Raw genomic sequence first — 23180 nt, 5'->3', positions numbered from 1 at the left:
CTGCTCAGCTGAATGCAGGAACCCTGGTCAGGGCTGCAGAAGGCTCTTTCGATTTTCTCGTCACCAGCCCACAATGCCCTGCCAGGACAGAACTCAGGAGGCTGCCCCCTGCTCAGGTCTCTCCCTGAGCAAAGGTGGGAATGGGGAGTGGGCAGAGGAGGACTCCCAGGTATTGGTCCCACCACTCTACCTGAGAGTTCAGAATAGCAGCGGGTGAGGCTGTCCTCAGAACCCTGGGTACCAGTCCTGCCTCTGCCCTGACTCACTGTGTGGCCACAGACAAGCCTGTCCCTTTCCCTGAGAACTGCCTGCACATCTGTGAATACTAGGGATTGGACTGTGTCCCCAAACATGGCCCTTGGCAACTCAAATGCCTTGTGACTGCCTCCATACTTGCTGATACACCCCTGGGAACCATCCCTGCCCTGGGGTCTTGTGTTAAAGCGACAGCATTTGGAAGCAGCTGTCATAATAGCAGTGCATAGACTGTGAAGTTACTTGGTCCTGAACTTGAAGCCCATATCTGCTATTAACCAGCGGTGCAACTTTGGGCTGGAGTTTCTTAACCTTTCTGAGCCCCAGTTTCGCCTTCTGTAAATAAGGATGGTGAGTAGTCCCCACTAAATGGCACCACCGCTCCTTAGCCTGCAGCTGCTGGGGGCACCTTCTTCCTGAGTCCCTGGAGGAAAGAGACAATGAGCTTTCTCAGCCTGACTTCTCCCCTACCACTTGTTTTCTCCTTTAAACTGCAGTCGTAGCCTCGTGGCTGCTGGAGTCAGACCTGGGTTTGAATTCTGGCTTTTCAGTCTACTGAGCCACATGACTTTGAGCAAGTGACTTAACTTGTACTTAAGTTTCCACATCTGTAAAATGGAAAATGATAAAAATAGTACTGCATAGTACTCTCCATATCCATACACACGCACACATATGACACTCAGAATAATGCATGCACAGAGTGAAGTGCTATATGCACTTGCTAATATTGTTATAAGATGTGGAAACTGAGAGCCCAGGAGGGAGTGGGACCTGTCCAAAGCCACACATTGAGTTGGTGACAGAGAAGAGCCCTCATGGTATCTCTCAAGGTGAATGTCAGGGCCCCTGCTGGCCCTGACATCTCTTGTCACTCTCCTCTCTGCTTCTACTCCCCACTCCCTCCAGGACACTGCCCCTGGGGCTTTGGTAGGAGAGCTACTACAGATGGCCTTCCTACCTGCTCCCACTGTACATCCTGTGTTCTCCTACAGGCCCCCGCCATGCATTCTGACTGCATCTTCAAGAAGGAGCAAGCCATGTGCCTGGAGAAGATCCAGAGGGCCAATGAGCTGATGGGCTTCAATGATTCCTCTCCAGGTGAGCGGGGCAGCAGGGAGCCTGTCACATCCCCAGTGCCAGCTTTTAGAACTGTTTCCCTGTTCTCAGGCTCACTTAGCAGAGAGTGGTCAAGGGTATGGGTTTCTGGGGCCTTCAGAAAGCCCTTCGGAATACTGATGTCCTGGATCTGCTCTGGGCAACGATGCTGGGGCTGCTGTCTTCAAGGCTAGTGTGGCCTGGATGCCTCACAGCTGTTCTGGGTGACTGGACATGGCCGCCTTCTCTCCCACAGGGGCTAGGATAGCATTGGTGCCTGGGCTGGGCAGTGGCTGTCAAGAGCTTGTTAGCAGGCAGAATGGGCCTGGTGGCAGTAGGGACACAGCTGTTGCCTGTGGCTGAGCTGTAGAGCACTTGGTCAACCCAGGGCAGGAAATGTGGGGTCCTTTCTGATCTCCTCTGCTCATTGCATCAGAAGTCAGGGAAGAAAGCAGCAGCAGGAACTGCAGTCTTGAAGACTTGGGTACAATGCTCCTCCTGGGACTGCATTTGAGGAGGGTCCTGCTTCCCTGCGCTGGAGGAAGCACACGTTGCAGGACATTGAGCGTTCTTAGCCTCTCCCTCTAAATGCCCATAATACCCCGATCCCAATGACAGCCACAAAATGCCTCCCAAGATATCAAATGTCCCAAGGGAGTGACACGATCCCTGGTGAGAACCAGTGGCCCCACTGAACCCCTCTCCTCCTAACTCCCCATTGTGCAGATGGGAAGCTAAGGCTCACCCAGCAAAGGTGCCTTCGGCTCTTGGCCTCGGGGGAAGTTGGGGATTTGGGGGAGGGGGCATCACAGAGGCCTCTCCAGCCTCACTTTCGCCTCAATCGTTGGAGGACTGGCTCCATGCTGCCTAAGGGTAGGACTCTCTGCTCAGGCCGGAGGGATTCATTTTTCCTTCTGGATCCTCCGGGCTCCTCTGAGCACCATCTGTTTAAGCACTCGATTAATCCGCAGCCCAGTTAAATGGAATGGTCCCACTGGACGGAGCTCCCCGGCCAGTTGCTTCTCAGTGAACATTAACTGGTGAGGGAGCTACTCTGGGCTCTGCTGGCCTTTGCCTCCAGCTGAGCTCTTGCTCAGCCCTAACCAAGGCTGAATGGGGATTTGGAGCCCCACCAGTGAGGGAAACTGAGGCAGGGGGCCCAGAAGGGCACACAGTTGGAGGAGACTCAAAGAATACCCCAAGAATATCTGGTCCAAGTCTCTGTTTGGAGGGTGGGACTGCCGAGCCCTGAGGGCAGGGATGGTGTGGATCACATGGAGGATCAGGCTGAGGTGGGTCTGGAACCCAGGTGTCCTGCTCCCAACCCAGGGCCATTGCTCCTGCATCACATGTCTTGGATACATTTGGGGTTGAGCAATAAAAGCATCCAGGAGGGAAGAATAAGAGGCAGGGGCTGGGGTGGGACAGGGACCTCAGTGTAAGCTGTGTGCAGTTTAATTGCACACCTGCTTGTTGAACTCTGGGCTGAGAGGGCAAGACAGGCCTGTCCACAGGGATGTCGCGGCAGAGACAAGGGAGATGGATGCCAGGCTGGACATACAGCATCCCTGGAGGGGCCAGGCCAGTGCTGGGGAGCAGGTCTCACCTGCAGGTCTGCTCAGGAGAGGAAGAGATAAGTTCTCTGTGGGAAGGATTCATATATTGAAACTGGATCCTTGCTTCTCAAACCTGGCTGCACATCAGAATCACTGGGGAACTTTCAGAAAAATGTACTCCAGCCACAATCCAAACCAATTAAATCAGAAGCCTGAGTCCGTCATAGTCACCATAGGTTTTAAAAGCTCCCCAGGCGATTCTAATGAGAAGCTGGTGTTGAGAACCCTTGAGCTAGGCCCAAGGGACAGGTAGGCATTTGAAGGCGGTGGACAATTGAGGGATAGACGAATGGGTGAACACGGTAGGCTGAGGAGTCCACAAGAGGCAGGAGCCTGGTGTTTTTGGCAGTAGTGAGTAACCTCCTGTATTTGGAACTCAGAATTGGAGCAGATGGGTTGGGCTGTTGAGGGGGCATGGCTGAGGGCCCAGGGAGCAGATATTGTGTATTTCATGTCCGTCTCCACTGGAGTTGAAGGTGGGGGAAAGCAGTGACCGGCTCCCACTGAGCTGGTATCTCTGCCACTGCCCCAGGGGCTCCGCTTGTCCGCCTTCAGGGACCTTGTGAATCAGGGCTGGTCATAGGAGGTCAGGGTGTGAAGGATTCTCCAAGAGGTGAGTGAATAGCTCTCCTTTAACCCTGTCCAGATGGGAGAGGAGGCTGTACCCTCTCACGGTCTGCCTAAAGGAGAGGGGCCCTCATCTCTCCCTACTCGTCCCCTTCCTTGAATCATGGGGTGGGGCTGAGCTAATTAAGCAGAAGCAAAGGGCAGCCATTAGATGGGGAAGAGGAAAAGACTAAAGGCCCAGCTGGACCACCAACTCCATGGCCCTTTCCTGCTCTGGGCCTCAGGATCTTCTCTTTTAAAATGAGTGGGGTGGAGTGGATCATGTTAATAGCCAGGCCCTCTGTAGACTTCCTGTGTGCCAGGCTCTGTGCCAGCACTTCATTCTACCACCGCAGTGGCTGGGGGTTGGGGGTGGTTCTATTATGACCCCTATTTTATAGATAAGGGAACTGAGGCACGAAGAGGTACTTTGCTTAAGGACATAGTCCATTAAGAGGCAGAGGTGGAACTTGCCCTCAGGCAGCCTGTACCCTCAACTTCTGGGATGCACCACCTCTGAAGAGTGACGCACTCTGGGTCCCAGCACCCCCCCAGCCCCAGCACCAGCCTTGGGATCTTTGAAGGGCCCTTAATACCTTAATTTTCATGTCTGAAAAATGGAGGAAAAATAATACCTACCACTTGGGATTATTGCATTAAGTGATAAAAGCCTGTGAGAAGTGCTAAGGACAGCATATGGCATTGGCTAAGCGCTTAACTAAGACACTCTAGTTATTAGGAGCTGTCATCTTGGAGTGTTGGGGGTCTCCAGGGCTGCCACCTTCTGCTAGATCCCAGTTCTTCTGGGGAGTAGAGAGACATCTCTAGGAAGCAGGCTAGTGCCACTTGGAACAATCCTGGGAGGCTCTCTGGAAGAGCAGGGGAGAGGTTAGGGACCAGATCTGGGCTTCAGAGGGCAGACGGAGAATACGGGAAGGTGGAGAGAGGCGTTCAGCTGGAGAAGGGTGGAAGGGGAGCAGTGAGTAAGGCGGGTGAGCACTGTAACAGCCAGCACTTCAAGGCGGGCACTGGGTTCTCTGTCTCTCTCTCTCTCTCTCAGACATGCACACACACACACACACACACGTGTGCGTGTGCACACTCAATAAGTCATTTAACCCTCACCAACCTATGGGCTGCGTAGAGTTTTACCCCCATTTAACACATGAAGATGCTTAGACACAGAGAGGTTAGGTTGCTTGTCTCTTACCTAGTAAACCCCTCAGCTGGGAAGGTGGAGCCAAGGTGTGCATGAGGATGGTTCTGGAGTTCATGCCTTCGCCCCTGGGCTGCATTTGCTGCTCAAAAGACGAGTGAGGAGACACCCTGGCCCTCAGCTTTCCCCTTGCCAGGGTGAAAGGTCATACAGCAGAGGCAGTTGCAGTGAGGCTGGAAAGAGGCCTTGGGAGAGAGGGGCCCTGAAATGTGCTTGAGGTCTGCCCTTTCCTTAGCTATGAAAAGGCCAACAGGTGTTTGTGTTTCTGAGACCCAGGATAGAATGAGGTCTCGGCCTCTAATGACTTGCTTGGGAAGGAGAGGGGCAGCCCAGGGTGAGGAGAGGCCCCTGGGGAAGCTGTCCTGAGAAGCAGCATTCATCCCGCTCACTTTGGGGTTGTGGTCTGAAGAGCTTGCCCTGCAGGCTGAGGTTGGAGGACTCCCCTCAAGGGGACCTCAAGTTCAGGGAGAGTGTTGACCTTGCTGTCACTCACCAGGGAAGGCCTTACTTTTACCCCATTGCACCTTAAGAACCTCTGGCCTGCTCTTAGGGGTGCCCTGGCTGGAGCTGGGCTTCTTGGCTCCAAATTAAACACACGTGTGAAAGATGGGCCTCCACTCCTGTCATCACACCTGCAGCACTGTAGAGCCCCCAGGAGCATTTAAAGATGCTGATGTCCAGGCCCCTCTCCGGACCAAAGTCCTCAGCATTTGGGTCAGGAGGACTCCATGCAGATCTGTGTTAAAAGCCTCCAGGTGATTCTAAAGTGTATCCAGGTCTGAGAACCACTGACCAGAGCGCAGCATCCACCAGGGTACTCAAGTGATCTCAGGCAGAGAGTAGCCCCTCAGGGCCCAGATAAGCCAGGCTGGGGAGCTCACTACTAGCCAAGTCAAACCTGAGTGTACCAAAGAATCGACATCTATGTGTTGTGTTATTAATCCATGCCAGCCCTCCTGCTGCATCTCTTTCCTGCACCTTCCCTGCCCGGGTGGTCCCCAAGCACACACACCATGCACAGAATGCTGGCCAAAGGTCAGCTGATGTCCTTGAAACACACTTGAAAAAGGAAACCTGACAGCTTGTTCCAATGCCTGTGAGTGTAAACTCACAACAGTGTCTTTTATAGAGTTTTAACATACTTTTATATATTTTGTGTGTCTCCCACAATCTTTTAAATCTAGTAATATGAGTCCATTGGAACAAGAGCCCTGATCTTAGTTGAATTATGTCCGTGGCACTGTGTGTGCATGGCTGGGGGACTCCAGGGGGCTCCAGGAAGGCACTCGTTTCCTTCAAGCCCCTGCTCCTCACTGGTCCTGGGACCTCCACCCCAAGGAGAACCTAGGATGGTGCTGTGCAGAGTGGCCTTTAGAATGGTAGCCAGGAGACAGATGCACTGAGAGGAGGCACCCATGGTAGCAGGCCGCTTAATGGGAGTGAAAAATAGAGCCCAGAGAGATGGCCATAGGGAGTGAAAGCAAGCTTACAGCCTGCCTTGCATTGTTTGCAAAATCCTTGTCATGTTTTAAAGGTGTTTATTGAGGAGAGTAGGAGCTTTGGAGACATAGTTAGTCGTTTTGTCCCCGGTTCCAAACCCCTAAATGCTAATGGGATTTGAGCCAGTACCAAGTTGGCTCTGTCATATGATGCCCACGGAGTCTGAGGCCAGAGGTGGTGGTCATTGGCCAACCACACTGGAGGCAGAGCCGGCTCTGAGATGGGACCCAGGTCTGTTATCTCAGACAGGAAGTGCCCTTTCTCCCGCAGTGCTCTCGTGACCAGAAGGGAGGGACAAAGAACACCTGTACCTGGGAATTGGCATCCCCAGGCCACATGGCCCCCAGGCTCTGTTCACTCTGCAGTCTGCCTGCCCAGGATGAGACCAGCCAGCATCTCCTCTTTGCAGGGCTGCAGATTTTCATCAGCCCAGAAACCTTCCTTGCATCTAAGCAGTGCTGGTCAGTGTGGTCCTCAATGGGGGTCCCCACACTCTGGTGGAGAAGGAAGAGGAGGCCTGTGGTGGCCATAGCAGGGGCAGCAGAGAGCAGGCTTGGAGGGATGATGGAAAGGCCTGCTCATTGCTATTCTGACCTGGTCTCAGAGGCCTGTCCAGGGCACCAAGTGCCTTGATCCAGTCCTCTCTGCCTTCACTAGAGGGGAGAGGCCAAGAGGAGGGAAGCACATCAGGGCTGGGCCAAGGCTTCCCCATCCTTAGAGCAGGAGGAGCTTCTTGTCTGGGCCTCTCAGCTGCTCTGAGACTCAACAGGCCTCAAGCCTGAGGAAAGGGTGGTGCTGCAGGGACCCTCATGTTGAGGAACTTATTCCCTGACAGAGGGTTTCGCTTCTATCCAAACTTGTGTTTTCCTGAAGTCTGGTCATTCTCAAACTTGAATATCAGATCTTCTGTTAAAACAGATTGCTAGGGCCACCCCAAGAGTTTCTGATTCAGTACATCTGGATGGGGCCTGAACATCTGCATTTCCAGCAAGTTCCCAGGTAGTGTTGCCGGTCTGCGGTCCATACCTTGAGAACCACTGACTTCCAAAGGGGATGGCAGCATCTTTAGTCCTATGCCACCCCCAGCACTCAGCTCATAGCGGGGTCCTCATTTTATGGAACAGAAACATTGGCTGTAAAGTAAATTTCGGTAAATTGAATTGTTTTTACCCTGGATTGCATGCTAAAATGGGGACCTTGTTCTAACAATACCCGGGCATCCTCAGGTGGCTTCTCAAAGGAAGGACCACGGCTTTGTCTGCGTCTCTTTGGTGCCCTGCTCTATGGAGTTTTGAACACTGTAGAACTGGACAAAATCATCACCATGACAACCCAGGATTAGCTCCTTATTTTGTTCCAGACAAAAGCTAATAGCTCGTGCGTTCTCTCTCAGTCTCCCTGCCTGAGTGGATCCCTTCCCTCCTGCTTTACACTTCACTGCCATTCCTGGGCACTTTATAATGTCTTAGGTGGGAGCAGCTCCAGAAAGTGTATGCAGCACTCCCCCACCCACCCCCGGGCCTGCATTCCTCTCCCCATGTCCCCCAGTGGGGGCCTATACACTGCATGTCCCCCAGTGGGGGCCTATACACAGATTGAGCCACGAGACTTGGAGTGTTGTCAGGAGTGGAGAGGTCTCACAAAGAACAGGATCTGTTCTGATTTTCAACCTCTGGAGGAAGAAGGGGAGGACGGAAACTTGGCCTTGGTTGCACTCGGCCATCTCCTCCCTGAAACATGTTTTCCTGGCTGCTGTGTCCCTCGCCTGTCCTGGTTTTCTTCCTCAGTCTTCTTAGCCAAGGCCTCTTCTAAATGCTGGCATTTCTGTTGGGGTCAGGCCTGTTCTCTCCTCTTTTTTTCCCTGATCTCTGTTCTCTCACTAGACAAACCATCCATGTCCGTGGCCTAAATAGCATCCCTGTGCTGCCCGCTCCCTGCCCTCTTCTCCAGTTGCTACTTCTCTAGACTCCAGACTTTTCTCCAGCTGCCTACTTCAACAGCTGTCTCCTCTTGGCTCTTAGCACCATCTCAAACTGAACATACCCCAGACTAAGCTCTTGCTTTCCAACTTGCCTAATTCCCCCAACATCTGCTTCTCACCTGGCCCTTTCCACTGTGGTAAATGATCCATTCATCCATCCATCCATCCATCCATCCATCCATCCTCCCACCCACCCACCCATCCACCCATCAATCCACTTGTTCATCCAGACACAGAAGCCAGAAACCCGGGTGACATCCTTGGTACCTCTCTCCCTTGTACTGTGTTAGTCAGGATGGCCTCGACTCTGCAGCAGTAACAAATCAATCTTAAAATCTGAGAGACTTAGCACAGTAACATTTCTTGCTTGCCTGTATCATAGGCCAGTGTGGTCAGCAGAGGTAGGAGGCGGAGCTCGACTTCACACAGTCATTCAGGGATCCAGGTTTCTTCCGTCTTGGAACACTGCTACCCTTAACATGTGGTCTTCAAGGGTGGTTCTGAGAAGGAAGAGAGGCAGGCTGTGGAAGCTTGTGAGGGATATTTTAGAGGCGGGTTCCACATTTCCACCCTCTCACCATTGGTGTGCCCTCAGTCATGTGATGTGGGTGAGCACTAATAGTCTTTTGCACACTTGCCAGCTAGGTCCAGTGTGTGGCCAAGCCCTGTCAGCTCTGCTCTTGACTCTGTCCCACACAGGACTCCTCTCTAACTCTGCTGCCATCGCTCCAAATCCAGCTCTTTCATCCCACCCCTAGACTACAGCCATGTCCTAACACGCCTCCCCGTATCTGCATCTCTGCTATTGGGCTATATGATCTTCCCCACACAATCAAATCCAAGTGTGACTCCTTGTCTTAAAGCCTCTCTGTGGTAGGTTGAATAATGCTCCCCACCGCGCCCTGAGAGGCCCACATCATCCTAATCCCTGAAACCTGTGATTGTGTTACTTTACATAGCAAAAAGAACTTTACAGAGGGAATTAAGGATCTTGAACTGAGAATTTTATCCTGGGTTATTTGGGTGGACCCAGAATAATCACATCGGTCCTTACAAGTGAAAGCTGGAGGCAGGAGAATCAGAGAAGGAGTGAGACTTGAGGATGCAACGCTGCTGGTTTCAAAGAGGGAGGAAGGGACCATGAGCCCAGGAATGTGGGTGGCCTCTTAAATCTGGAAAAGGCAAGGAAATGGATTCTCCCCTAGAACCTCCAGATGAAAGGTAACCCTGCTGACACCTTAATTTTAGCCCAATGAGACCCATTTCAGACTTCTGACCAGGAATATAAGATGATAAGTTGTGCCATTTTAAGACAGTAAGTTTGCTTACAAACTTACAGCAGCAGTGGGGAATGAATACACCATCCAGTGGCATCTCTAAAAATTTAGATAAAAATCTAAAATTATTAATACAACTGGACTAAGAGCTCTGTGAAGGCAGACACTGGGCCCTTTCTATTCACTCTTGTATTGTTCTGCATCGTCTGACTCAGTATGTCTTGAATAAATGAGTAATTAAGAGAGAGAGGGAGAAGAAAGTGGGAAGAAAAAAAAAGGATAAAAGGAGGAGGGGGAGGAGGGGGAGAAGAAGGAGAAAAGGCATCTTGAAATCTTCCAGTCTCAACAAAATTTAGCTTTGTTGAGACTGGAGTGTGGAACATATGGGTCTGTAGAAGCTGGACGTACTGTGTGTGAGTGGAAGGAAAATCAGTTGCTGTTTTTAGTTAGAAAAACCCAAGGCTGTCTCAGGAGCCCAACTCCCATCCTCCCAAGTTCCAGGGAAAGGGGCCTGGGAGGATTCAGCTCCAATCCGCTGAGGCCAGAGCAACTTCCATTCAAAAGAGGAGAGGAGGTGGGAGCCTGCTGGGTCTTCCCATCTGTGCTGGGCTGGGAGGTGGTAACTGCAAGAGAAATGGGCACCAGGGCATTCTAGGGAGCCCCAGGGAGGCAGCTGTGAGTCTCCTGAGACCCCAGCAATGCAGGCTAGAGGGCTGAGTGGAGGCTTTCGAGCTCTCGATAGGGTCAGGGACATTGTCTTCGGGTCCTGGGGTCCTGAGGTCTCATTCTAGGTTTCCCAGCTGCCCTGGTACTATACAAATTGTCTCCAGGACTCTAGAGGGCGCCCAGGCTGGGGACATACGGGGTGCCAGGAGGGCTTTGAGAACTGTGGCAGATATATCTTGAGAGCTCCCAGGCCCCGGGCTGGTGTGGGGCACTTCAGCAGATGCCCTTTAGGCACCTTTAGCTGCCCCAGCTATCCTCTGGGCACCAGTAGGTCCCGGGTGAATCTCTGTTCCAGATTTGAGCTCTGGTCATTCAAAGCTGGGAGTTCACAGAGACACTCAGTTGTCCATGTGCACATAGGAAACGTGAATCATGGTGGAGGGGGCGGTGACTGGCCTGAGTCACAAGTGAGCCTGTGGCAGAAGGAGATCAGAACTCAAGTTTTAGGGCTTCCGGTGCTAACGCTGAGTAGAGACCTGCCCTTTCCCCTCACTCTGCCCTCAAACGTCAATTTCACAGCTTTGTCTTTTTCTCCACTATCTGGCCCTGGTGCATAGATGGTCCCTGGCACAAGGCAGGTACTCAGTAAATAGTAGTTAAGAGAATGCATCCCCTGTTCTGCTGCCAACATGAGAACCCCCTTCTCCCCTCGTGCCACCCGCCCAACCTCTGCAGCCTTCCTTGACCTCAACCCTCATGACCCTGCTCATTCTCTCTGAAGTGGCCCTGTGACCTCGGCAGTGTCAGATGGTAGCAGCAGCTGGCTGTGCCTGGGCCTAATGTTCCCCATTAAAGGAACATCTGTTGGCTGGGGCTCCCGGGGCATGGGCCAGACGCAGCCACGCTCCACGGCCGTTCCACGGTCAACATGGGCTGCTGCAGCCAAAGATGTGCTGTTGGGTCTCTTTCAAGGACATGATGTCACAGCCAAGCACATGCTGGCTAGATGTCCACTGCTAACGGTTACACAGGAATTATCGATGACTGGCCTATTGCTATGAGACCTGATACCTGGCTCCCCTCATCTGGCCTTTAATGTCTTTGCCTTCTTGGGTTAGTCTTCTCAGAGCTTTCTATGGTACCTCTGGCTCCCAAACTCTGTCTTTCCATGAGCAGGATGCTATGGGCCAATGTGACTGGGTGCGAACTCCAAAATAGCCGGGTGTGAATTCCGAGAGACAGGATATTCTCCATCTAGAAGCTGTGGATACCTTCTGGTCCAAACAGCACTCAAGCGTCACGGACCCTAACAGAGACTGTGAGCTCATGGCGCCTGCTCCAAGCCCCTCCTCTTTCCAGCACCTTCCCAGGGGTCCTCTGGGCCTGTCATCGGCCCTGCGCTGGCCATCTCACCTTGCAGGTCCCTGCTTCACCTCCCTGCCTATGAAGGCCTCTCAGGGGAGTAGTTCCCAGGGACACCTAACTGGGATAATGAAATTAATGATTCTGACAGCAGTGAGGAGGCATTGAATGAGTCTGGCTCTGTTCTGACAGCTTTGCACATATGAACTCATTAATCCTCACAGCAGCCCTATGAGGCGGGTGCTGTCGGTCACTCGCTGTCCCTGACGTGGCATAGAAGCCTTCTCCATAGCCTTCCTTTATAATCCCTAACAGCTGCAGGCTGCTTTCCTGCAGCTTCCCTCTGCTGCCTGGCGCTCCACGCTCCTGCCTCCCCTCCATACCTCTGCCCCTCTCTCTTGCTTGCATCGCTACCTGTGCTTCCTCTGCCCACTCCATAAATATGGGATCTCCAGGGTTCCCTCCTCCATGCTCTTCTCACTTTACGTCCCTTCCCAAAGTGAGCTGTCTCATCCCATGGCCTCAACCACTACCCACAGGCTGGAAGGAAAAGTGAGTGGTAGGGTCGTAAGTACCATGTTAAGGACTGAGGGTGCTAAGAGCCCAGAAAGCGTGGGATTGTTGGTGGGGGGCTTGTGACATGGCCAGATATTCATTTTGAAAAGCTTGTGGTCATAGCTGTATGGGGTTTGTGTACCCGTGGTCTCAGTGAGGGGTCCTGAGCTCCTTCACTGAGTAGGGTGAAGGAATAGAGAGTGGGGCATGGATTGCACAAGGTTTCAAGGTAAAACCAGCAAGGGCTTGAGCAGGAGCACTAAAGGGAAGGAGATGAAGTGGGGTGACTCCCAAGTTTCCAGCTGGGGCTGGAACAGGCAATCAGCTTTGAGTAGGAGATGCTGCACTGAGTCTTGGACTGCAGCGTTTGAATCATCTTTGGTTCTCCAAGATGGGGATGTCCAGCAGGCAACCAGCTGTGGGCTCTACCCTCACAGAGTGGACAGCACAGAGGACTGGGAGTTGTCCACATACAATTCTATAACATCCATGAGCAGGGTGAGCTCATCCAAGGTGGGCAGGGTGGGCAACCAAAGGCAGGGCAGCTACCAGCACCTGCATTCAGTCAGGGCTGTGGGGGGGACCCAGTAAAGGCTGAAATTGTTCCTTGGATTTGGCAGCGAAGAGGTCTCTGGTGACCTTGGTGAGAGGTGTTTCAGCATTGTGGGAGGACAGAGCCAGAGAAGCAGGGATGGAGCAGGAAAAGGTGGCGTCAGGCAGTGCAGGGAACTCTACAGAGGCTGGCAGAGCTGGAAGGAGAGGCGGGCACGGGGGGAAAGGGGTCGGAGGAGCCGCTGGGACCCCTAGACCTGAAAATCTGATCATCAAGCTTGACAGTTTCCTCTTCCTCGCAGTTCATGTCCAATGAGGCACCAAATCTTGGGGATTCCTAAACACCTCTCAGTTGGCCTGTCCCTTCCTCTCCATCAGCCTGGAGATGCTGTGGGGGCCTCTGCAGTAGTGCCTGCCTCCACCTCTTCTGGTTCCGAGTCCTTTCACAGTTCTGGCTTGGCGCGTGCAGGCCTCTGCCTGGCTGGCTTTCCCCTCTTCTCCAGCTGATGAATTTGTGTCCCCTGCTGGGCCTGCCTTGGGGGTAGGTGGGGGGAGTGGAGCAGCAGCCTTAGACCAGCCTGTTCCTGCCCTTCCCCCTAGGGTGGGTGGGGGGCCCTGCTGAGGGGGTGGGTCTGAAGTGGGACCCCTCAGTGGTGGCTGAGGAGGGGCTAGGGTGGGGCGTGTGGGAGAGGCTGCTGCAGAGACCCCCGCATCTCAGCATCTTATTCCTAGGGCTCCAGCCCTGGCCTGCTGTGTCTCCCCTCCCCACAATCCTGTGAGGTTGTGCAGCTGTGAGACTGTGGGGCTTCGGGGGTGTGGGGCAGTATGAAAACAAGTGCGGGCTCCCTCCTTCCCTACCCGGGCGCTCCTGAAGTGCCTTGTGTCTCCATTCCTGTTTGAGGGATGTTCCCGGTACAGGGCTGAGCCTTCCCTCAGACTGTAGGCCTTGCCTTCCCTCCGCTAAACCACTTCCGGCCCCCTGCAAGGGCCTGGCTTATAAGCTGTGGAGCACACCTCAGTGTATGTATATATAAGTGTGGGTGTGTGTGTGTACATGTGTGATGTGTGTGTGGTGTGTGTGTGGTGTGTGTGGGTGTGGTGCATGTGTGCACATTCATGTGTGGTGTGTGTGAGTGTGGTGCATGTGTGCACATTCATGTGTGGTGTGTGTGGGTGTGGTGCATGTGTGCATATTCATGTGTGGTGTGTGTGGGTGTGGTGCATGTGTGCACATTCATGTGTGGTGTGTGTGGTATGCGCATACATGTGTATGGTGTGTGTGATGTGTGGTGTGTGTGTGATGTGTATGTGTATGGCATGTGTGGTGTGTATGTGATGTGTGTTGTGTGTGATGTGTGTGTGGTGTATATGTGTGATGTGTGTGGTGCATGTGTGTGGTGTGTATAGGATGTGTGTGTGTAGTGTATGTGGTATATGTGGTGTGTATGTGATCTCTGTGTGGTGTGTGTAATGTGTGTGTGGTGCATGTGTGATGTGTGTGTTGTATGTGTGTGTGATGTGTGTAATGTGTGTGGGTGTGAATGTGGTGTATGTGTGTGTGGTGTGTATGATATATGTGTGTGGTGTGTGTGATGTGTGTGGTGCATGTTCAAGTGGTTGGTGTATGTGGTGTGTGTGATGTGTGTGGTCTATGTGGCATGTGTGTGGTATGTGTTGTATATGTGTGATGTGTGTTGCTGTGTGGTGTCTGTGATGTATGTGTAGTGTGTGTGTGTGTGATGTGCACGGTGTCTGTGGTGTGGTGTGTGTGTGATGTGTGTTTGTTGGTGTGTGTGTGTTGTGTGTGTAGCATGTAGGTTGCTGTGTGTGGTGTCTGTGGTGTGTGTGCTGTGTATGTTGGTGTGTGTGATGTGTGTGTATGGGTGTGTGTGGCTAGCCCCTCTCACCATGACTGTCTTACCCACAGGCTGTCCTGGGATGTGGGACAACATCACGTGTTGGAAGCCCGCCCACGTGGGTGAGATGGTCCTGGTCAGCTGCCCTGAGCTCTTCCGAATCATCAACCCAGACCGAGGTGGGTTTATCCCAGTCTCTTTAGGCCACGCTGGCTTAGCCTGCTCCCCAAACTCTGCCCCAGGCAAGCACCAAGGACAGGGAGGCCACCCTATAGGCAAACAGTCCCTGCTCCCGAGCTCACATGTGGTGTGGGGGATGAAACCAGAGACACGTGCACACACGGGGACACAGGTACACTTGGGGACCATGGTTGTGGATGACAGCAAGGCTGTGTCCTCACGTATGGGATCCATGCCGGCTGTCACTCACCCTCCAGCCCGGGCCCCTGTCTGTCAGTTGGGTATGTGGCCCGGTGGCTCCCTCCCAGGTGCGTCTGTGAGGGTAACGTGAAGCGATGCTGTGGACGCCACTTAGCACAGGACTTGGCGCGTTTTGAATGTGCAGTAGTAAATGTTAGCTGAGATTATTGTCACCATCCTCCCACAGCCACAGATCCTCAGCGCCCAGTGGGAGGCATGGAGAGAGACGTGCATGTAGACACCCCCCTCAGGCAGAATGAGACGCGTGGGGAAGGCAGATGGACACAAGACACCCACATCCACATTCAGAGCCACTTAGACGCTGGCATAAGGCCCGGTGGGGCCGGCGCACACTCACGTTTGCTCAGCAGAGCATTTTCTGGGCCCTAGCTGCCCTCAGGCAGTTACATGGGCTCAAGTTGGGAGGAGGTGGGTCTTGGGCTGCCTGGGGAAAGGGTGCCACACACAGGGAACAGTGTCACAGTGCTGTCGGTGACTCGTGAACGTGGGCTTGGAGGCACGGGTGTGCGATGGTGCCTCCCTGAGAGGGAAGGCTGGGTGGGTGCAGTGTCCTGCAGACCTGGGTTCAGGGCGTATCTGTGTTTGAGGTCTCTGGGGGGCACTGAAGTGCTGTGGAGATATCCAGGGACCACCAAAATGATAGAGGAGCCCACAAGGTAGGCAGAGTGGCCGAGCTCTGTGCACAGGTGGGATGTAGGGCGAGGGCAGGGGAGAGAAGGCGATGCTCTACCTACAGGCAGAAGCCCCGGTAGCCCCATCTCCATTGCAGGGGGTGTCTGAGGGGAAGGGGTAGCTGCAGATGGCTTCTTTGGATGTGGGTCCCTTGGGCTCTTCCAGAATGGTTCCTGCCTTTCGGCTGGGACTTGTGAACTCCCCCACGGGCCTTCTACCCCATCCCTGTGAGTGTCACAGGAGGCAGGGTGGCCAACTGAAGGCACTGAGTTGGGGCTGGGCAGAGAGAGGTGGCGGGGCTGGCTCCGCCAGATGACTTACTGAGGCACCTCCTGGCTGTGAAGCCATGGGCGGGGGCTCCCTAGGGTATCAGAGGGGTCCGAGTTGTGTGTGGCCATGCGACCTGGCCTTAGCGTTCTTCTTTTCCAGTCTAAGGCTTAGGCTGATGTCCTTCTAGAAGAGGCAAGTTTCCAGGCTCCACTCCAGCACTGAGTCCTACCTGCTGCAGTCCCCTGTCCTCTCTGAGAGGCAAAAGGCAAATTTGCCAATTTGGTATCAAACCTCAAATTCCAATAATCGACTCTGCCCTGGAGGGGGAGGGGCTTGCGGGAGGTGGCAGAGAAAATAGTGGCATATGTTGGGGGTCCCAGGCCCCTGTCTCTGGCTCCCACCCCAGGGTTTGTTTAGATGCGCTGCACCCTGCGGCAGCAATACCTCCACCTCCAGACCACCGGCCGGCCCAGGAGGAGGGTGGCATTGAACTCTCCCATCTGAGGGCTTGGGGATTGGGTGTGACCTGAGCAGGCCAGAGTGAATTTTGAAAGAGGATACAGGCAGCGGAAGCGCTGCAGTGGGAGATACAGTGGGACTGGAGGGCTGTCAGGCGTGGTGGCAGCCAGTGAGTGATTCAGCCTGATTTCCAATTCATTCCTGTAGAGGCCAACTTAATCACTTCCTCCATTCATGTATTTCTTTCATTCTGTCATTTCTTTAAAGTTTGTTTATTGAACATCTACTCTGGGTCAGATTCCATGCCAGACTCCTTCTTTTTAACAACAAAAGGCAAAAATGAATCAATAGTAAAATAAGGTTTTCTTAAGATACACTTTCCTCCACACTCCCTCCTTCCTCTGGCGGTGGCACAATGAAGGTGTTATTTACACCTGATTCTTAATGGTTCATTAAGGCAGGGCCTTTTAGCACCTCTCTTCACAAAGCTTGATTGGTGAGACTTGCCTTGAATACTTTGCAGGGAGAGAATGGGATTCCTCTGTTTCTTCTCGGTTCCCAGGTAGCCTGTTGTGATGACTGTGGCTGTGTAGGATATTGGAGAGACTGGACATGTGGGAGCACTAATCTCCCTCTTCTCAAATGCTTCAACTCGTTTCTGTTCTGGAAGTCTCCAATGTCCCCAGCTTATAGTCCTCATGCCTTCTGGGTCCCCCAGAGCCCTCTTTAATGTTTGGGGTTGGGAAGGAGGAGGAAGTGATCAGCAAGACCCAAGGAGAGCAGCCCCTGACTTTTCTTACCCCGTTGCTCACCTCTGACTTTTCTCTCTCTCTTTCTCTCTGTTTCAGTCTGGGAGACCGAAACCATTGGTAAGAGGAACCTTGGTGAGGACAGACCGCTGTCTTTCTGTCCATCCAGCAGGAACCCAGCCTCAGGAGATCTCAGGCTCTGGCTGCTGGGATTGGGGTGGGGGTGGAATAAGAGGCTCACTGGGGATCAGGTTCTTTCCTCTTTCCTCCCTTCCCTCTCCCCAACCTTGGCCATTCTGGAAGTGGGGGGGGGCACAGGAAGATGCACAACACAGGCACGACCTCAGGTCCATCACAGGCTTGTTTGGGAGGATGATACTCACCAATGGAGGAGCTAAGAAACAAGCTTACACATGAGTGCAGGTGCATATATGTGCATATGCACAGACCTGAACATGTGCATCAGTCCATGCAGATACTGACATGCCTGACAGCTAAGAAGCCGGAATGCACAGTGAGCAACAGAACAGAAGAGTGAATGATGCAGCATGCAGGCAGAATAGTGAAGAAGTCAGGGGAGGCTTCCAGGAAGAGGTGGCATGTCAGCTGGACCTTGGGAAAGGAGTTTTGAGAAGGGGGGGTGGGGTGGAAATGGGGTCTCATTTCAAGCAGGGGTTTTGGCATAAGAAAAGGGTGGAAATGGGAATAAAGAGTAGGAAGAGAGGAAAAACTGTCTGAAAATGAAGTCTTCCAGATTCCCTTTGATGAAGAGCAGTTTTGGAGGCTGAGGTGGAGGATTGAGCACCAAAAAGGAAACCCCAAGCCCTGGACCCATTTTGCTGTTTTTTGCCCATTGTTTGAAAAGGCCCAACCATCCCTTTTCATTTTCTCCCATTCCTCTCCATTCTGGAGGCCCTTCCATCCTCCTGGCAGTACCCATTGCCATTACCTGTGGTGGTGGAGAACTGAGTCCTGGACCATCCTGAACATCACAGAAATGCAAAGACAGGGAGAGTGGTGTTAGAAGGTGCAGTGTGTGAGGAAGGTGCGCGGCTGCTGTGTGTGATGTTGCCTCTTGGCGAGGACCCCATCCCCTACTTCCTGTAGACCAGGGGTAGCCTGAGCCTTCCGGGGCGGAGAGTAAACAGTAGCTAACTGTAAGCCAGGCATTTGGATACATGCCTATGTCTGTATTTTTCAGGAGAGTCTGATTTTGGTGACAGTAACTCCTTAGATCTCTCAGGTAAGGGGTTAGGCTGGGTTTGACCGTGGACTGGCTGGCGGGAAGGGCATCTGCTGATGTGTGAGCTTTGAGAACCCCATCCCAGGCTGGGCTCTGCTCCTCTGTGGCTGTGTGATCTTTGGCAGGTGACTTTTTTCTCTGATAAAGGTACAGATTATCTTCGTGGAAAAGCACACAGGCAGAACATCATGTGTAGAATTTCAGGGGAGACACGGATGTCTTAGAGTCTCTTTGTGGACTTCAAATAAAGAACTCTGGGATTGACTGTTTCTGAACTCCAACATGTAGAACAGTGGCTCTCAAACTTTAACCGTGCATCACAGCTACCTCGTGCGCTTGTTAAACACAGGTTCCTGGCAGTCTGTAATTCATTCCGCCTGGGGTGGGGCCTGAGAATGTGCTTGTCTCGCCAGTCTTCCAGGTGATGCTGATGGGCTGATCCCGGGACGGGCACCCCTTTGGGAAAGCTGCCTGAAAGTTTTGTGTTCCTGTGCAGTTACTGGGGCAAATCAGCCTAGTGAAGTAGGCACAATCACTGTGGGGTTTTGACAATCTCAAGAGCACTCCATCTTCCGGAGATTTCTATCAGAACAATACAGTGGCAAATTCACAGAACAGTTCTGAACAAAAGGGTTTATGTTTCTCTGAGCCCACACTGTGTTATAAAAAGGAAAAAAAGAAAGAAGGAAAATAAAAGAAAGGAAACCGCTTTTCCTTCTAGAACACTTTTTTTTTTTTAATTGTTTTTCAAAGCAGCTTCCCTTTCCTCTTCCCACCATCCTGATGTGAGCAAAGCAGAGAGGAAATGAGGCCCCAGGAGGGGAAGGAACTTGGCCACAGTGGTGATTTCCCTGGGACATTCAGACTTTCTGAAAGAAGTGTTCAGAGGGACTTAAAAGGAGGTTGCCTGAGACAGATTTGCTGGAAGAAGGGACAGTTTGGCATCAGCTGTGGGACAGAAGTGAGCTCCTTTGCTCTCCCTGGGCTTGCCAAACTTCCCCCTTAGCCTGTGCCGTAGAACTCAGAGCTGGAGAAGGGCTGGGCCCAGTCTCCCTGTTGTGGGCAGAACTCTCCTTTCTGGCAGAATTACCCACATCCCAGGAAGTTCATTTCTGACTTTCTTGGCTAAAGAGAACTGGCCTTAGATCTTCTAATGCAGGAAGCGAGGGACACAGATTGGAAAACTGGAAGGATCTCCTCTCTTGGCCTCTGCCTCCCACAGGGGCTGACCTGCTGCCCTCCTTGCCTCCTTCCTGAGCTCCCTGGAGGTGGCGTTGGCTGCAGAGGGGAGGTTTCTGTTCAACAATATGGGTACTGGAGCCCCTTTTCTGCAGGTGTCTCTTGTTTTATACAATGTCCTGGTCTTTGAATGCTGTAAGGGGAAGAACCAACCACACGTGTCCCGATAGACCAGATACTTCTAGTGTCAGGCTGGGTCACACTCAGGTGCTGGGCTGGAGAAAAAGGGAGCTGCTTGCTCAGCCCCCTGCCCTGGACATGAGTGGCCCGCCATTATAAACCATCGGGTGAGGGGAGAATGAAAAAGCAATCTTGAAAGACTGGCACAGCCCCAGGCAGGGCAAAACCCAGCCTGGACTCTACTGTGCAGCCAGCACATGATTCATTTAATGGCCATGACTGATCCCACCCTCTTGAGTGTCCCACTGAATGGCCTTAAAGTCAACCAAAATAAAATTAAAGTACATTAGTGACAGGAAACAGTCCTCCCAAACTCTGAAAGACAACACTTTAAAAGAAACCCAGATATATATCTTCATAAGATCCGGCCGTGTGTTAGTGGAAATCTGGACCTTGTTAATGAAGCAAGCCCTGTGTCCCCTTGATGCGAGATGTTGCAGCTGCTGTGAGGCTCAGAGCACCAAGGGGAAGCATCACATCAAACCGTGTTCCCAAGGTGTGCCAAGGACCCCACCCACACCCTGCAGTCACCAGAGGGGATTCCTGAAAGTGCCCAGATCTCCTGACGGAGAATCCCTAAGGGCAGGCCTGGAATCTGTATTTGTAATCAGTCTCCTAGGTGGTTTTGCACACTGACGTTTGAGAAGTGCTGATCCAGGGCCCAGGGGAGGACTCAGGCCCATCTCTGATGAGCATTTGGAAATGTTCCAGAGGGGAGGGACTCAGGGATGCTGAAGTCAGCTGGTGCAGTCTCCCCATCTTTGGTTGAGATGAGCTTGCTCCTTGTCTCTCCATCTCTCTGATCAGCAATCACTGATTTCTGAAACCTTTCCCCGTGCTTCCCAGTTGGTCTTAGGGGTTTCCAGGAATTCCTACTGAACACGTCATTTTTGCATTAGAATTTCAGGGCCCTCTTAATCATTTCTGGGCCTCGCTGAGTTTTCTTTTTGCTGCAGACATGGGAATGGTGAGCCGGAACTGCACGGAGGATGGCTGGTCGGAGCCCTTCCCTCATTACTTTGATGCCTGTGGGTTTGATGAATATGAATCTGAGACTGGGGACCAGGTGAGTGTCTGCACCCTGCTCCTCAGAGGTGATGAGGGTGGGGCTGAGGAAACTTAGGTCAGTAGGCAGCATTCATGAGCACCTGCCGGGGCTGAGAAGCAGCTGGGATGCTGCCTACTCCTCCCCACCTACACCTGGCTGCTCTTCCAGGATACTGGAATTAATGCCACTGGGTTAATGCCAGGCCCAGCAGGGGGCTTCCTGGACCTTTGTGCAGGCCAAGGCTGCGGTCTGTTCTGATTGGACAGTGCTCTTGCCTTCAACAGCATGTGCTGAGCATCTGCAGAATGCTGACACTGTGCAAAGGGGAGTAAGAGGCTTGGCCAGGGATAGGAGGTGGTGGAGATGACATCAGCAGAACAGAGGAAGGAGGAGCTAGGCCTGGAGGTGGGCAGGCCCTGGCCTGGGAGACTGCGTGCAGGCCCGAGGCAGGCTGGCTGTGGGCAGGTCTCACGTGAAGTCCTGCCTGTCCTGTGATCTCCTTCAGGATTACTACGTGTCAGTGAAGGCCCTCTACACGGTTGGCTACAGCACTTCCCTCGTCACCCTCACCACTGCCATGGTCATCCTGTGTCGCTTCCGGTGAGACCCTCAGCAACATTCAAGCAAGCACCAGAACTGGCCAGGGCCTCAGAGGCCTTGGCCCATCTCTCCACTCCCCCTTGATGTCAGCCCTAGAAGACCCCTTGGAAGACATTTCCCCGACCCCAAGGATAACAGATGGGAAACTTCACCCCAGAGAGGGCAACTGACTTGTACAGGGCTATGCAGCCAGGCAGAGCCTGGGCAGGAAATCTGCATTCCTTGCTTTTGTCTTCCTGGTCTAGATAGTCAGAGGCCACAGGAGGGAGAAGTCTGGCCATGTGGGGTGGTGGATCTGGGTTCTAGGGGCCTGAAAGTCAGTGAGGATTTAGAGGTTGGCAGAAGGGTGGCCTGGGTGGGAGACCTGCTGAGATAAAGCCACAGAGTTGGCCCACCACAGATGCCCACATAGAGAGTGGGTGTGAAATGCTGTGGGGTCCAAGGCTTCTTTCTCCCCTGGCCCACTCATGTAGGAAGCTACACTGCACACGCAACTTCATCCACATGAACCTGTTTGTGTCGTTCATGCTGAGGGCGATCTCCGTCTTCATCAAAGACTGGATTCTGTATGCGGAGCAAGACAGCAACCACTGCTTCATCTCCACAGTGAGTGAGCTGAGCAGGCCCATTAGGGCTCTGCCTGGAAGGCCCTGCACCATCCCCTTGGTTCCCTAGGACGCACATTACCTGCCTGACATCCTGCAGGTCAAGTGTGTTCCTGCAGGTGAAGGCATTGCCCCACCACCCCTGGTTTATGTGAAAACTTATGAATTAAGTTACTAGTAGGCGATGAGCCAATGTACGACATCACTTCCAGCCAAAATGTTTCCTGTCTCTTACCCTGGGTGTTTCATTTGGCAAGGCAGTGGAGGAAGGTCAGCTGGGAACACCAAATCCCACTTGACTGACGAGGAAACTGATGCTGAGAGAGGACTTACCCAGCCCCTGGTCATTTAACTAGCCTGGGATGGAGCCCAGGTGCTGATTGGCCAGAGGTCTTTAGAGACACCTCCCCAGGTCTCATACCTCTGGAGGAGGTAGCATGCGGAGAAGCTGGTCTTTGAGGAGGTAAGTTAGGAAGAAGAGTGTAAAGTCCAGGGCCTTGACCAGAGGACATGCTTGGGGAGCCTCTATGAGTAGAGAGTTCTGGAAGCCAGGAATATGTATCCCCCCACCAGAAAGGTGTCCAAATCCTCATTATACCAAGGAGCCTCCTGCAGAGTCCTCTGGCTGATTCTCTCCTTCCTCCCCTCCTCTGTGGGAGATAGGGTAGGAGCAGGAAAGTGAAGGAGGATGAGCTAGTCATGAGGAAGCTCTGTGTCTGCCACCTGTTTTTGTCCTGTGTATGCAGTTTTGCCTCCATGAACAGCTTTGACTCAGAATCATGGGATGCTGCAATTTTCAACTCTTTGATCCAGGAATATTGACTCTCTTAGATCCTTGGGATGTTTGAGCCTGAGCATGCCAGAGCCAAAGGGCCCTAGGATTCTCCCCTGCTCCTGTTCCTGTTGGGCTCACGCCCCTCACCCTGGTGCTTCTCCTTGCAGGTGGAATGTAAGGCCATCATGGTTTTCTTCCACTACTGTGTTGTGTCCAACTACTTCTGGCTGTTCATCGAGGGCCTGTACCTCTTCACTCTGCTGGTGGAGACCTTCTTCCCTGAAAGGAGATACTTCTACTGGTACACCATTATTGGCTGGGGTAGGTTCCTGGCTGTGGCTTGGACAGGCTCAGGTCCT

General features: G+C 52.8%; 1 protein-coding gene across 5 annotated transcripts in view; it reads left to right on the top strand.

Moving 5' to 3' along the window:
• ADCYAP1R1 (ADCYAP receptor type I) overlaps positions 1–23180 on the top strand; it is a 58977-nt gene that overhangs the window by 11318 nt on the left and 24479 nt on the right. For 4 of the 5 annotated variants that reach the window (XM_025379141.1, XM_025379140.1, XM_025379138.1 and 1 more), the window contains exons 3-10: positions 1251–1356; positions 14612–14719; positions 17231–17251; positions 18333–18374; positions 20750–20859; positions 21347–21441; positions 21915–22047; positions 22989–23142. In XM_025379141.1, coding sequence (XP_025234926.1) covers positions 1251–1356; positions 14612–14719; positions 17231–17251; positions 18333–18374; positions 20750–20859; positions 21347–21441; positions 21915–22047; positions 22989–23142 — 769 coding nt within the window. The remainder of the gene's footprint in view (positions 1–1250; positions 1357–14611; positions 14720–17230; positions 17252–18332; positions 18375–20749; positions 20860–21346; positions 21442–21914; positions 22048–22988; positions 23143–23180) is intronic. The other variant, XM_025379142.1, reaches the window with a different exon arrangement.

The sequence above is a fragment of the Theropithecus gelada genome, chromosome 3 (genome assembly GCF_003255815.1).
Source record: "Theropithecus gelada isolate Dixy chromosome 3, Tgel_1.0, whole genome shotgun sequence".
Taxonomy (NCBI): Eukaryota; Metazoa; Chordata; class Mammalia; order Primates; family Cercopithecidae; genus Theropithecus; species Theropithecus gelada.
The sequence above is the reverse complement of the archived record's forward strand: the minus strand, read 5'-3'. Positions and strand labels throughout refer to the sequence as shown.